At 38.5% G+C, this 13,123-nt stretch overlaps 1 protein-coding gene across 1 annotated transcript; it reads left to right on the forward strand.

Annotated features, from left to right (window-relative positions):
• Positions 1 to 2,046: 2,046 nt before the first annotated feature.
• On the forward strand, positions 2,047 to 11,819 carry mapk13 (mitogen-activated protein kinase 13). The gene is made up of 12 exons (XM_083894701.1): positions 2,047 to 2,218; positions 4,672 to 4,801; positions 4,889 to 4,947; positions 5,721 to 5,826; positions 6,605 to 6,634; positions 7,408 to 7,455; positions 7,815 to 7,929; positions 8,510 to 8,581; positions 9,034 to 9,113; positions 10,002 to 10,080; positions 10,266 to 10,439; positions 10,752 to 11,819. Exons 1-12 carry the CDS (start codon positions 2,106 to 2,108, stop codon positions 10,835 to 10,837), a joined length of 1,092 nt encoding a protein of 363 aa, XP_083750827.1. The 5' UTR covers positions 2,047 to 2,105; the 3' UTR covers positions 10,838 to 11,819.
• The last annotated feature ends 1,304 nt before the right edge of the window (positions 11,820 to 13,123 follow it).

Here is a 13,123-nt window from a genome sequence, read left to right on the forward strand (position 1 = left end):
ATTGCACACTTAAAAAATAGTCACCTCATCCTTTTCTATTTTAAATGCTGCCACGAGCACCATCTCAACTCCCACACAGACACTGCACATCCACAAGCCTGAGTTAGTTAAAGTTAAATTCACTCATTTATTATTCACTGTGTAATCATTTATACAAACTAGAATACAACTTCCACGCTCTGTCTTTAGTTTACATTCTCCAAAGGAATGAAGAACTTTTAATAATGCCTTTTGCACATTTAAATACACATTTGATTTTTAATTCCATAGTCGCAGTAAAGCACATATTAATAGTGCTCACATTTCTATAACCCCATAACACTTTTCCTCAGTGTCACTGTGACGGGAGGTCAGTGTTTTTTTAATCAGCTGTCACACTATTGCCTGTCTATTCAAGGTTTATTATCAGTGGAACGGTCATTCAAATGTGTAAAAACTGCACCATATATTAAGAAAATGTGCTTTAGTCTTCCTTCATGGCATGGTATTCCTGTATAATAGCATCAATCTGAAGAAGTATACTAAACTATATTTTATTTGGGTGTACAGACTTAGTGCACATGTTTTTCCATCCGTCCATGTCTTCCTGTTGACTCTCATGATTCATGAACTCTTGGCAGTCTGCAGAAATTATTCATGAGAGGTAACACGTACTTTGTGTGGGTGAGCGCCAATCAAGCCACTGACATGTGTGAGCAGGCAAGTCTCGACTTTCACAACAGGATTTCATGGTTTCAATAGTGTTGCATCACTTTAGTTGTAATGGAATGGATTTTTACAGGAAAACATTTTGCTGCTAATATGTTGTTGTTAAGTGTTCGTCCAGGCTATAGCATTTTATCTGCTTATATATTGAACTTGAAGGTACAGTACTGTGGTGCTGTGTAAAATGCACTAAGAGGACAATACCGGAAGATGGGTTGTTTCCCTTTCAAAATAAAGTTCTGCTTGGCCAGCCCAGAAACAAGTCGTATGAAACTAGAAAAGGCTTCACAAAGCTGGTGGGTGGTGCAGTTGTTGTGTTTGCTCTTTACTTGAAAAAAGAATCTTTATTATTAATGAAGGCAGAAAGTATGCCATGTCAAGTCAAGTCAATTTTATTTTCATAGGGCCATAACATAAAATGTCATAATATGAGGATTAGGGTTATGAGGGCTAACCCTAATCCATATATAGAGAGGGTCTAGACCAGTTATAATTCACTTATAATGAAAACTGGCCCGTCAACAATATTTTCATAATAATAATACAATAATACATTAGGTTACATTTATTACATTATTACGTTAACTTTATTTTATTTAACCCCCTTTCTCCACTGTTCTTACTCTATTGTAACCTAATCAGTTGAATTAATTCAAAAATGTCATATTTCACCAAGTCGTTATTGCACAAAAAATGGAAATATAAAGTCATCAAGAGTGTTGGACACACATCAAACCCATCAAAATCAACAAAAGACTGCATCACATACAGTATTGTTTGCTGGCCCCCGGTTTATTCTCTAGATCATTCCTCTTTACAATAAACTGTGGAGGAGAGTAAACCTACTTTGATCCCCTGGGGTTTGTGGGAAGACAGACATAACACGTTATATAATCATGTAATAAGAAGGAGAGGAAAAAGAAGCTCTGAGAGGGAGGAAGCAACAAAGCATGACATTACAGAAGAAAGAGGATGTCAATGAGTGGATCATGCCTATGGACAGATCTAGAAGGACTGGAATTGGGATCTTATAGGACACTGCATCACTTTTCTCCACTAGAAATGCACCCCTTTTAAAACAATAACTTTTTTTAAAATATTAAAAAAAAATAACAACTGTGTGAGACTGTCTGATAGACTGTGTGTGACCACACTTGACAAGAACAACATTTGTTTATATAGATTTATTCGCCAGACCTCATGTGACTAGTAACAGGACATTATTTTGAAAAGCGAAACCGGAAGTGAGCCGTACGGTGCACTGTGTCGTACTTGAGTTGTGTTTTTTTTTTTCTTTTTTTTCTTCTGCTCTATGGTTTTGCTTTACCTTGCGAAGAAGTGCCAGGCGAACAGGAGGAGGGAGGAGAAGTTTACTCTAGCTTCGCCTTGTCCTCTTCATCATGGAGGCTCGGCCACATTTCTCTCGGGAGGAAATCAACAGCACGGTGTGGGAGGTACCGGAGAAATACACACGGCTCAAACAGATCGGAACCGGGGCGTATGGATCGGTGTGGTGAGTGGTCTGCCATTGACTGTACGCTGTGTGTGTGCGTGCGCGTGTGTGTGCGCGCGTGTGTGATATACCGTCAGTGCTGGGCCCGGATTATATGCTGCATCACAAACACTGTGAACTCGAACTCTTATGTCACCGCTGTGACTTATGTAGACAAGTTATTACACCTGACGTGGTGTAATTATTATTACAGCGCAGGAGTTTATTAGTACGGACACCACTTATGATATAACCTCCAGCTCTCTGCCCTATACATGTAGTCTGTACAATAACAGAGGAGATGTGGAGCCTGTGTCAGAGTCAAAGATGGCCTCTTTGCACTTTAATCCGCACAAACATACATATTAGGTACAACAACAAACATGGTGAAAGCCATAGGAAGTATTAATCGGTACTACCATGCTCATAGATTTATATTTGAAATGATATTACATCAAATGTATTTTAACTGACTATGGGTCTTTTGAATGCCATGTGTTTTAATTAATGAAAACATTGAAAAGGAAGCTTTTAGGGGATTGGTGACATGGTTGACATCTCTGTTTGCACTTGCACTCAGACCTGAAAACATCTGACAAAATTATCTAATTGTGATTTCTTTTCTCACAGATGCGCTTTAAAGTTGAGCTGCAATTTAGTATTCACTGTGTAATTGATTTAAAACATAATGGTGGAGCATTACCTCTCAACAACGTGGATGACTCTGTATTTTAATACAAGATGGAAACATAAATATGATATGAATTGTTTCCTAAAATGTAGGAGTTACATTAACACAGAAAATAGAGCAATCAAAAATAGGAGGATGCAATTACATTGTGACAAATTGCACTTATGATTGTTTAGCTTTAGGAGACTCCTAATCTTCTAATGTGACAGTTGTTTATTGTTTCTGTGCTGAATCTGATTTTATATATTTGAATTTTCTAGTCTTCACTGGATAAAAGAACATTCTGTGGTGTGGGACTTAAAGTTGGTCCACGTGTTTACAGTTGACATGCAGTCAGGTTTCATACAATGACTGTGATACTGTATCATGAGTACATGCACCCCCAGCAGAATCCCACTATCTCTGTAAAGTCTTTCATTTTCTTTTATTAGTCACAAAAGCATTCAGTCAATCAATAGTGGAGAGTTATACATTCCCCTTATTTTCATTTGAATTGCATATCGTCTGAAGCCACAATGTACTTAAAAGTATGTGGCGCGCAGCCTAATATGTTTATAATGGTGGGATGTAAAGTGCTTTTCACACCATTAATCCTGGTTAGTGACAAAAAAAAACCATTAGAGGACATAGACTCTTTGCCTTCATTGCATTACTCTGGTAAATCACGTCCTTTACTCTACTTTAACCTAAATCACTACGTTTTTCTACTCATAAATGCTATGAACTACATACTGACTATTGCATGTGAAGAAAATGTTTATAATATGTAATTATCCTTAACACTGTAGCATCACAACTGGTGTAATTGTGTAATTCTGTTGTACATATGCTGAATGGGATTAACTGAAATTCTAACTGAGTTTTTAATTGTATTCAGTCAGTTTTGGCGTCTGGTGACACTATTTTTAATTTCTTAGCGCTGAGTTGATCAGACCATAATTCTCATGGTTGTCTTCACATTGGTTTACAGTGGATAACTGTGGGGACTGAACAAAGCTAATTGTGAGAATTAAGTTAAAAAGGTGAAGAAGGTTTCAGTGAGAAATACTCTCATCTATCATCATCTACTTTGGTGCTCCTGGGGTCAGAACCGCAGATAGATAATGGTCTCCAGGCTTAAGGATTATAGTGTGGGAGGTAAAACTTAAAATGTCTGACCTTTAAGAGAAGCACCATCTCGAGAACTGGGATCATGCTTCCACCATTATCTGTAATCTTTCCAAAGTGCACATCTCACAAAACCCATCCTGCAAGTAATTGCAAGCACGGGAGTAGAAGGAAATAATCATTACAGAATAATATTCATCAGTTTAATTCCCACTCCTTGTATGAGTTTGAATTTGTATTTATTTTGCATACGTACCTTATCTGTTTTATGTAATATTGACTGTAATAATCCTACATGAGTGTGTCAGTGTTGTCAACAGCACAGTGCATGAATGATGTGTGTAATGTGTGTTGGTGGATGTGGCTCCAAATAGCCTAACAAGCCTTTCCACCTACGGTTTGGTGCCCTGCAGATCACTGCAAACATGCACATTGTCAGTTGCCAGACATTTGCATGTTGATGCCCAATAAACACACACACACAGACGCACACACATTGAGACAGTGACATACAGTAACTGTACGTCTAACCGAGAACATCTTTTCTGATGCAGACCTTCTCAGAAAGAGTGAAACCTCATTTGTCTCCTAGTGTGACTTCAAAAGAGTAGAATCATAGTGAAACTAGTCACAGCATGTGCAGAAAGTGACTTGCCCTTATCATTGCTCACCACAGCTCATCAACAAATGAGAAGACTAAAGAGAAAGTGGCCCTCAAGAAGCTCCACAGGCCCTTCCAGTCAGAGATCTTTGCTAAGAGGGCCTACAGAGAGCTGCGGCTGCTCAAACACATGAAGCACGAAAATGTGAGTAGAGATTGACGCTGGTTTTCAGTAGTTTCTTCTGGCTCCCATGTCTCTATATTTCTTACCTCACTCTTTCATTCCAACTAGGTGATAGGACTTCTTGATGTGTTTACATCTGCCTCAGGCTTTGATGACTTCCAAGACTTGTGAGTATTTTTCATCATATTAGCAAACCCCTCAGGCAGCGACAGAAAACGGCTTTTTTAATGAACTGCAGGTCAGGGTTTAACCAACAGTATTACTTACACGACTGGGAATTAGGATTGTTTGGCCACTGTCATTTTGAAACAAGAACTGACAACATAACATAATAGTTGCCACAAAGGTGGAAGCTCTCTATTGTCCATCAGTGCGTATCATTGAGAGAAGCTGCACATTCATTTTAGCATCAGAATTTTCCTAAACAGGAACCAAGCAGCCCAACAGCCCTCAAGCTGAAATAATAAAGAACAGCCTCAGGGGTGCCCACACACTTTTGGACACATAGTGTTTGCTTTTGTAGAAACAGCTGCTGAATCGTGACAAACTGTTGGGTTTTCATTGAAGGTTTTCCTTGGTTTGTTATAATGTCATTATGCTGGTCTGAAACTGTGTTTCAGTGAAGCAAACAATACTGTATGTGATGCAGTCTGGTTGATTTTCATGAGTTTGATATGTGTCCAACACTCTTGATGACTATATTTATAGTGTACTATTTCCATTTATTGTTTACCTTTTTGAATGAATTCAACTGATCTTCTACCAAAAAAAATTAGGAGGTTACAGTAGAGTAAGAGCAGTGGAGAAAGAGTAAGAGAGAGAGAGTGTTACATAAACAAACATAAAGTATGAAAATACATGGATTACAGCATTCCTTGGGTGAATAAATCTCAAATAATGTGTTTGGCAGCCTTCTCAGTGTCTCCTCTTTTTTTCTCAGCTACCTGGTGATGCCTTACATGTTTACTGACCTGTCAAAGGTGCGAGGTCAGCTCTCAGAGGACAAAGTTCGGTTTCTCGTCTACCAGATGCTCTGTGGACTCAGGGTGAGCCGGGGGTGCCTGTACAGAAAGTTATAATTTTATCATGAGGTGTCATTTTTTTAAAGTCAAAATAAAGGTCCAATTTGTAACATTGAGAAGAGTTTACTTGCAGAAATTAAACATGCTGCCCAAACTATGTTTTTTAGAAGAGTATAATCCCTTTAAAATAACAATCTTTGATTTAGAATAAGCCTTTTATATGTACTTTAAGATCTTGCTTTATGGAGGCCACCATTTTTGGCTGCCATGTTTCTACAGCAGCTTGAATGGATAATCCAGCCAGAGTTTGCATTTCACATTTTGAAGTGGAAGCTTACTGCACAAACAAAGACGAAGGGCAGACATTCTGGTATGTCAAGGCCATCGCAGTTCCCCGATGTTACCCTCAACTCCTCCCTTTGCCAAGTGCAGATTTCTGCTAATCGTAGATGTTACAAACTGTGCCTTCAACACTGTTATTGACATACCACATGTATGTATAAAGCATGCAGTCTAGGTTTCAACCTATTGAAAAAAAACAAAAAACATGCTGCAGTACACAAAATAAGACAGGAAATATGTACAGATCAGTTCTTCATTTATATATATATATATTTTTAATAGCCATAAATTATTTTAAATATAACTCCACTCAAAACTTAATTTTAGTTAAATGTTTAGCTACAGTGTAGAGTTGAATTTACTTGTGAGCGCGTAGATTATAGATTATAGGCATATTAATACATAAATGTTTGCAATGCAATACAAATGTCTGACTGTTTGTGTCCCCTGTCCTTCACAGTACATTCACAAGGCTGGGATCATCCACAGGGTAAGTCAACAAGTGAAACTGGCGCAGCTTACAGACATGCACTTCGAGCTGCACCACAAAAGGACGCATGCATGTTGATGTAATTCATCATAGCTCGAGTCTGATTTAACCCTGCCCCAACAGGTAGGATGAGTTGATTCACCTCTGACGTCTCACTGCGTGTCTAGAGATGTTAGGCCACACCCGTCAGCACAATCGCCAACTCCTGAGGGTGTGTGTGGAATAGTAAATGTAGAATTACACCGAAAAAGCGGCAACATCAAAAGTAGCTGGCTTGTTATCTACGACGTGTTCAGTCGCACCATTAATGCAGAGTCAAGTTGGCAAACGGAACACAAAGAAAATAAATACGAGGTGGATGCAAAGAAAGTAGTAGTTTTAAAATGTACTTTCTTGCTTTTACTTTGGCTGCTCGTGTGGTGATTGTTACCTGTGAAGTGTTTATTGTTTGAACTGCAGAAAACACAGCCATTTCCTCTGACTCAGTCCACTATGAAAGTGTTACTCTGCTATTGCAGTAGTAATCCTTGAAGCAGCGAAGGTGTTACCAAACAACCACTAACAGACCAGGGACTTATCAGACATTATGTCACAGTGTTTCATGAATGACTCTGCATATGTGCCACAGTGAGACTGAGACAAAGAGCTGAGCCATGTTAGGCTGCAGGAACTTCAAGCACTAAAGCTCTTCCCAATCACAGTTTTCAGACTGCAACACCATATTTTCCTGTTAATCACCAAGTAACCATCAAACTGCTTGTTTTCTTTTACAGGATCTGAAGCCTGGAAACTTGGCAGTAAACCAAGATTGTGAACTGAAGGTGTGTTCTTCTCAGGATGACACACAAAAAAAAGATTGATGACATTTAAATGGCAGGGCTGCTGCAAAATAAACAGATTTAAGTAATGTGATACAGAATATGTGTAAGATTAACAATATACAGGAAGCAGCATTAAAGACTGAGGTTATGGTTTTAATTCTTGCTTAAATGTGGCTCAGAAAGTGATAAATGTAGACGCATTTAATGTACTTAGAAACATGACTTCAGCATATACTGTGTGTGAGTATTAACACATGTAGTTTTTCAGAATTGATTACTCAAATATTAGTTTAACACAAACACAAATGGCTGTGTGCTCATGTTCCTTGTTGTGATCAGTTTCTTTGCCTCTAATGCAGATCCTGGACTTCGGTCTTGCTCGTGGTGCTGATGCTGAGATGACCGGCTACGTGGTGACCCGTTGGTACCGGGCACCTGAGGTCATTCTGAACTGGATGCACTACACCCAAACTGGCAAGACAACTGTAGCTGTTACACATTCTCACCTGCGTCGGCCTTGTTGTCGTCTCATTGTTTAGTTGGCCTGTCTATGCTCTGTTTTTATCATTTGTTGTGGGGAGATTTTTTTCTAGTTTTGAATTATGTGGTACTTTAAAGGGTCAGCAGCTTTTTGTTTTTTTAATCCTAATGCTGGTGCCTTGGGTGTCATTCTGACAATAAATCTCTGGGTGTATGATAGTGGATTGATAGCCTGTCGCTGCAATCAAAGTGACTTAGGCCAGATTTATGTTTATTCAGCAGATGCTGTAGGATGTTTTCATTTTGTAAACAACATCTACAGGATGGAATGTGGCAGAGAAAGCAACTCTGGCAAGTTTAAACCTTTCATAGGATTGTATTACTCACTGAGCTCCCCAGTATAAACAGTACAGTAGATTCTGCTCTCTGTTGAGAATAGGAACTCTGGTATTAAAATGCCACCTTCCTCATTTCTGCTCCACTGAGCTGAACTTGAAAACACTCTTGTGTTGTTGTCATGTGTTTTATCTTGGATTCTCAATAACGTTTTGTTTTGCTTCGGTGTTTATTCCAGTGGACATCTGGTCTGTGGGCTGCATCATGGCAGAGATGATCAATGGAAAAACCCTTTTTAAAGGAAAAGACTGTATCCTTCCATGTGTCTCATCCGTTGACTTTTCAAGTGTTCAGTAAAGTTTCAGTGCACAGACAGATTTAATATCGCGCCAACAAATCATTGTGATAATAAATGAGATTGGTAGCCACTTGATTTAACAGTGACAGTTTCTGATGTGCTCCATAATTCACGTCCAAAATGGAAGGTAAAAGGCAGTTACAGTGGAGCTAAAGCAACATGTTTCCTCAGGCAGCATCCACCGCTGCTTTTACTGCACTATTACTTTATTCTGCATGTTTTTATGTTTGCTTTTTATGTTCTCTTTTGTACCTTAAGCACTTGATACTAATTTATAGCACAGCCTGTAAAAGAAGCTGTCACTGTCTCATCAAATGGCTGTAATTTTCCTTGATTATGTTTTGTGGACTTGAGGCGCCAGAATAAACTGGGTAAATCCTTGACTGTAAACTGTTTACAACCAGACATGGACCAGCTGACACAGATCATGAAAGTGACTGGAGTGCCTGGACCAGAATTTATACAGAAGCTGGACAGTCCAGAGGTAGGACAAATCACTCTATGTGTACTGTATGTCATGAATACTGTATGTCATAAACTTACTGAGGCAAATCCCTGACGTGAGCGATATTAACCAGATTGATTCATGCTAATAACTCAAGAGAGAGGCTGGTATAATGCCTGGCTGTAAAGGAAATTGAACAACATTGCCCTAAATTATTTCCCATGAAATCTATTTTAATAATGTTGAAGTCTCAGTAGCAGCCCTCAGAGGTTGCAGTATAAATTACATACCACAATAAAAACATGATGAAGACTTTGCCAGTCAACCTGTCCAGGGTGTACCCTGCCTTTCACCCTATGTCAGCTGGGATTGGCACCAGCAGCCCCCCTGACCCTCATGTGGAGGATAAAGTGGCAGACGAAAACTATAATAAAAATAAAAATGTGTCCTGAGGGTGGCACTAGAGGAAAGGCCAGGGCAGGGCAGGCCAGTAAATTCAACATAAAGACATGTAAACTAATGATATAAATATGAATTCTATCTGACAGGTACAACCATTAACAATCTATTAAACACATTTACTAGTCAATCTGGGCACCAAGCTCTCAAGCTCTCTGCCTGTTCATTTTATGGCAGACTTGTGAGTCATTGTGTGACGCGCTGTTGAAAGAGCTTCAGCAGATATTTTTATCTCTGCATGGAAGGTGTTTTGTTCTTCATGTTGTGTCTGACTGAGCATTTTCACAGCCCTGCTTTCATCAGCCTTGTGGTTGACAATGAACTAGAAAGACATTGAAAATAAAATTCTTTTAACGTCAATTTAGAGATTAGACGCAAAATATGTCTGCCAAACTGGTTTAGAGTGCTCCTGCAAGACGGACGCCATGTAAGCTGTGGTTTTGTTTCTTCTTTTTTTCTATGAATCAGGCCAAAAGTTATGTAAAGGCTCTTCCACGGTATCCCAGAAAAGACTTCTCAACACTGTTCCCCAGAGCCAGTGCAACGGGTAAGTTAACAAACAGCGACTGACATGTCTTTAAAGGAATTCTAGATTTTCAAGAATTCACTTGAATAAGAGTTATCATCTGTTTCATTTGTGTCCACTTAGAGCCTCGGTGATGCAGCACTGTAATTACTTGCATCCCATGATTTTTCACATCTGCGTTACGCCATATCACTGACCATTTGCAGGTATCGACCTGCTGGAGAAGATGCTGGTTCTTGATGGAGACGAGAGGCCCACGGCAGAGTTGGCCCTGGAGCACCCGTACTTCGACTGCCTCAGAGACCCAGATGACTTTCCTGAGCCTGCACCATATGACGACAGCCATGACAACGCCACGTTGTCCCTAGAAGAGTGGAAGAGTTAGTGAAAAATTTGAATCAAACATTAATGAGCTATGACAGTTTCTATGGCTCTATATGAGAAAGATATAAAGAGGAGTAACAGACAGTGCAGCAGTAGAACATCTTACGCTTCAAATGGTCAAAGTGGACATTTTCTTTATAGCATGTTGAATTATTAACAACACCAACACTTAAATGCAGGACTTTTGTCAATGCACTTATCAATAATTAATATTAAAATGCCATATTACATGTATAGAGTCAGTACATTTCTATTGAAGTGATTATAGACATGCTGAGCACAAATGTTTTTATTATTTTTCCCCACAGGATTATGTTTCAGAGAGGTGAAGAGCTTTGTGCCGTTCCCACGGCGAGACTCCAAAAGGAAAAACACCCTGACGATGTCTCCATGACCTGATGAATTTAAATATCCAAACAACACAGAATGCAGCCGCTGGTGCCCTTGTATATTCTAACCATGGATTCACTTTATTTCTCTTGGCCTGGATATGTTTAGATTTATGAATGAGAGTGATAATTTACCATGTTTGTTTTGTAATGTGCAATGATTTCCTTATTGTATATTGCGCTTTGTGTCACACATTCTTTATCGGTGGGTTGTCTTGCAAATTTATTGTGACCAAATGTCACAGAGTTTACGTAATATTTACTGTAATATTGTTTACAAATTAAACAATTAGACTTTTAGCCAACATGAACATATCCTTGCCAGCTGGTGCAAAGAGGCTGTTATGTGATAAGTAATAATGCAAAGGCATCATTTATTGCTGTTTAAATTATTCCCAGACACTGGGTCGGGACCCTTGTGGGTTGTGGGCGATATTTTTTTTGGATGGCCATAATATTTGCTGACTTTCTTTTCAGAATTTTAGCTCATTCATTTTCCTCCTCAGTCACAGTTTCTGCACTAATAATCCATAATTCTGCAGCCAGCCACAATAAGTGGATTCACTGGAAACAATTACAACTGAAGTTAACTGCTGTCCAAGGTGCGACATACTACGCAAAGGTGGGCTTTTCACAAAATACAGAAATAAATGTGATATGCATCTTGTACACTGGATTGCAATGCAATAATTAAACTCATAAAAACCAGGCCCACCTTTTACAATAGAAGGGTGTAAGTATTATGTGTATGTACAATGCTGTTATCAACAATCACATACTCCTCTCTAAATACAGTTATCTGGTGTTATTTTTAAAGTCTTGAACATGTGGATGGAATTGTGAAATAAATAACATTCATTCATTAATTTTGTGTATAAATGTGTATATTATAATAATAATGCATTATGGGTTAATCTATATATATATTCACCTGATAATATGCACACATTTGTTGTGGAGTCTTAATGGTGTATCATCTTTAAAAAAAGTGGATCCTCATATAAAAATGTTGGCAACAGTGGTTGAAATTATTGTGTCATCCATTTTAAAAGGAATCAATGCACAGGACATCTTACTGAAGCCTGGTCTAAATCATTCAGGAAACTGCTGGTATGTAGTGATTTCTCTGAATGGGTGAACACGTGAGTTTCAATGAGTAGTAACATGAGCATGTTTGCTCACATGTGCTGTGACAGTCAGGACAGGTGTCAGTTTTTCAAAGCACAAGTCCAGACAAACCCAATCAGTCCATCGTATCGTGCTGAATCTACATATTTAAAAAGAAAGCCACTGTTCTTGTTAACCTCGAAACAAACAACTTGCGCGCGAAAATGATGGTGTTATGACGTAAAGAGGGCGGACTTAACAAGTACCAATCTGCTGCTGTCAAGGTAGCCCAGATGCGACCGTGAAAGCGGAAGAGGAGGTATCTTGCCATCAAAATAAAACCACACAGTAACGTAATTTTGAAAAGCATAGGGATTTTCCATATATATGTATATTTATATGTAAACATTTTGTAAATCACTTTGAAACCTAATAGTTGCTCAGAATCAGTTATATTGCTGAGTCGTTTTATATGTACAATAAATTGGTTCAGGTGTTTTGATGCAGAACAAATACAGAAACAAGAGAATGTGATTAACATGAATAAGAGGAAAGTAATTGGACTTGAAACCAGGGGGTTTGGCAGATCAAATCCCAGAATGGGTCTAGGCCAATGGTGCCTGTGAGCAAGGCACCCAATGCCCCATTGCTCCTTGTGTGTTCACTACTGGTTTGTGAAAAGCGTTGATTATATGCTGAGGTCAATCCCACTGTCAGTAATTGGTGTGTGTGTGTGTGTGCGTGTGTGTAAAATAGTTAATTATAATTATAACAAAGATTAAGGATCAACAAAATAACTCGAAAGGAAAATGTAACAAAATAGAAGAGTAAACACTATAAAAGAGTGGGCAAAAGAAGAAACAATATGCATAATTATACATTAAATGAACAAGAATATACATTATTAAGCAAAAGACCATATTTGGAAAAACAAACAAAAATATTAAAATGAGTAAAAAAATAATAGTAAATTTGGGCACAGATCTGTAAAAATAAAAGACTGAAAACATGGGCAGCAGTATTTCTTATGAGCATTGATAACTACTGTTATAGGCAGAATAACATTATTGTGACAGTGACTATGATGGCACAGAAGAATCACTGCACACAACTCCATCTGAAATTAGTTTTCCCTCATTATGTAGAATATGCAATGTATGCCAATTGGGTCTTTATTTTGAAAG

The sequence above is a fragment of the Microchirus variegatus genome (assembly GCF_963457635.1).
Source record: "Microchirus variegatus genome assembly, chromosome: 9".
NCBI classification, from domain to species: domain Eukaryota; kingdom Metazoa; phylum Chordata; class Actinopteri; order Pleuronectiformes; family Soleidae; genus Microchirus; species Microchirus variegatus.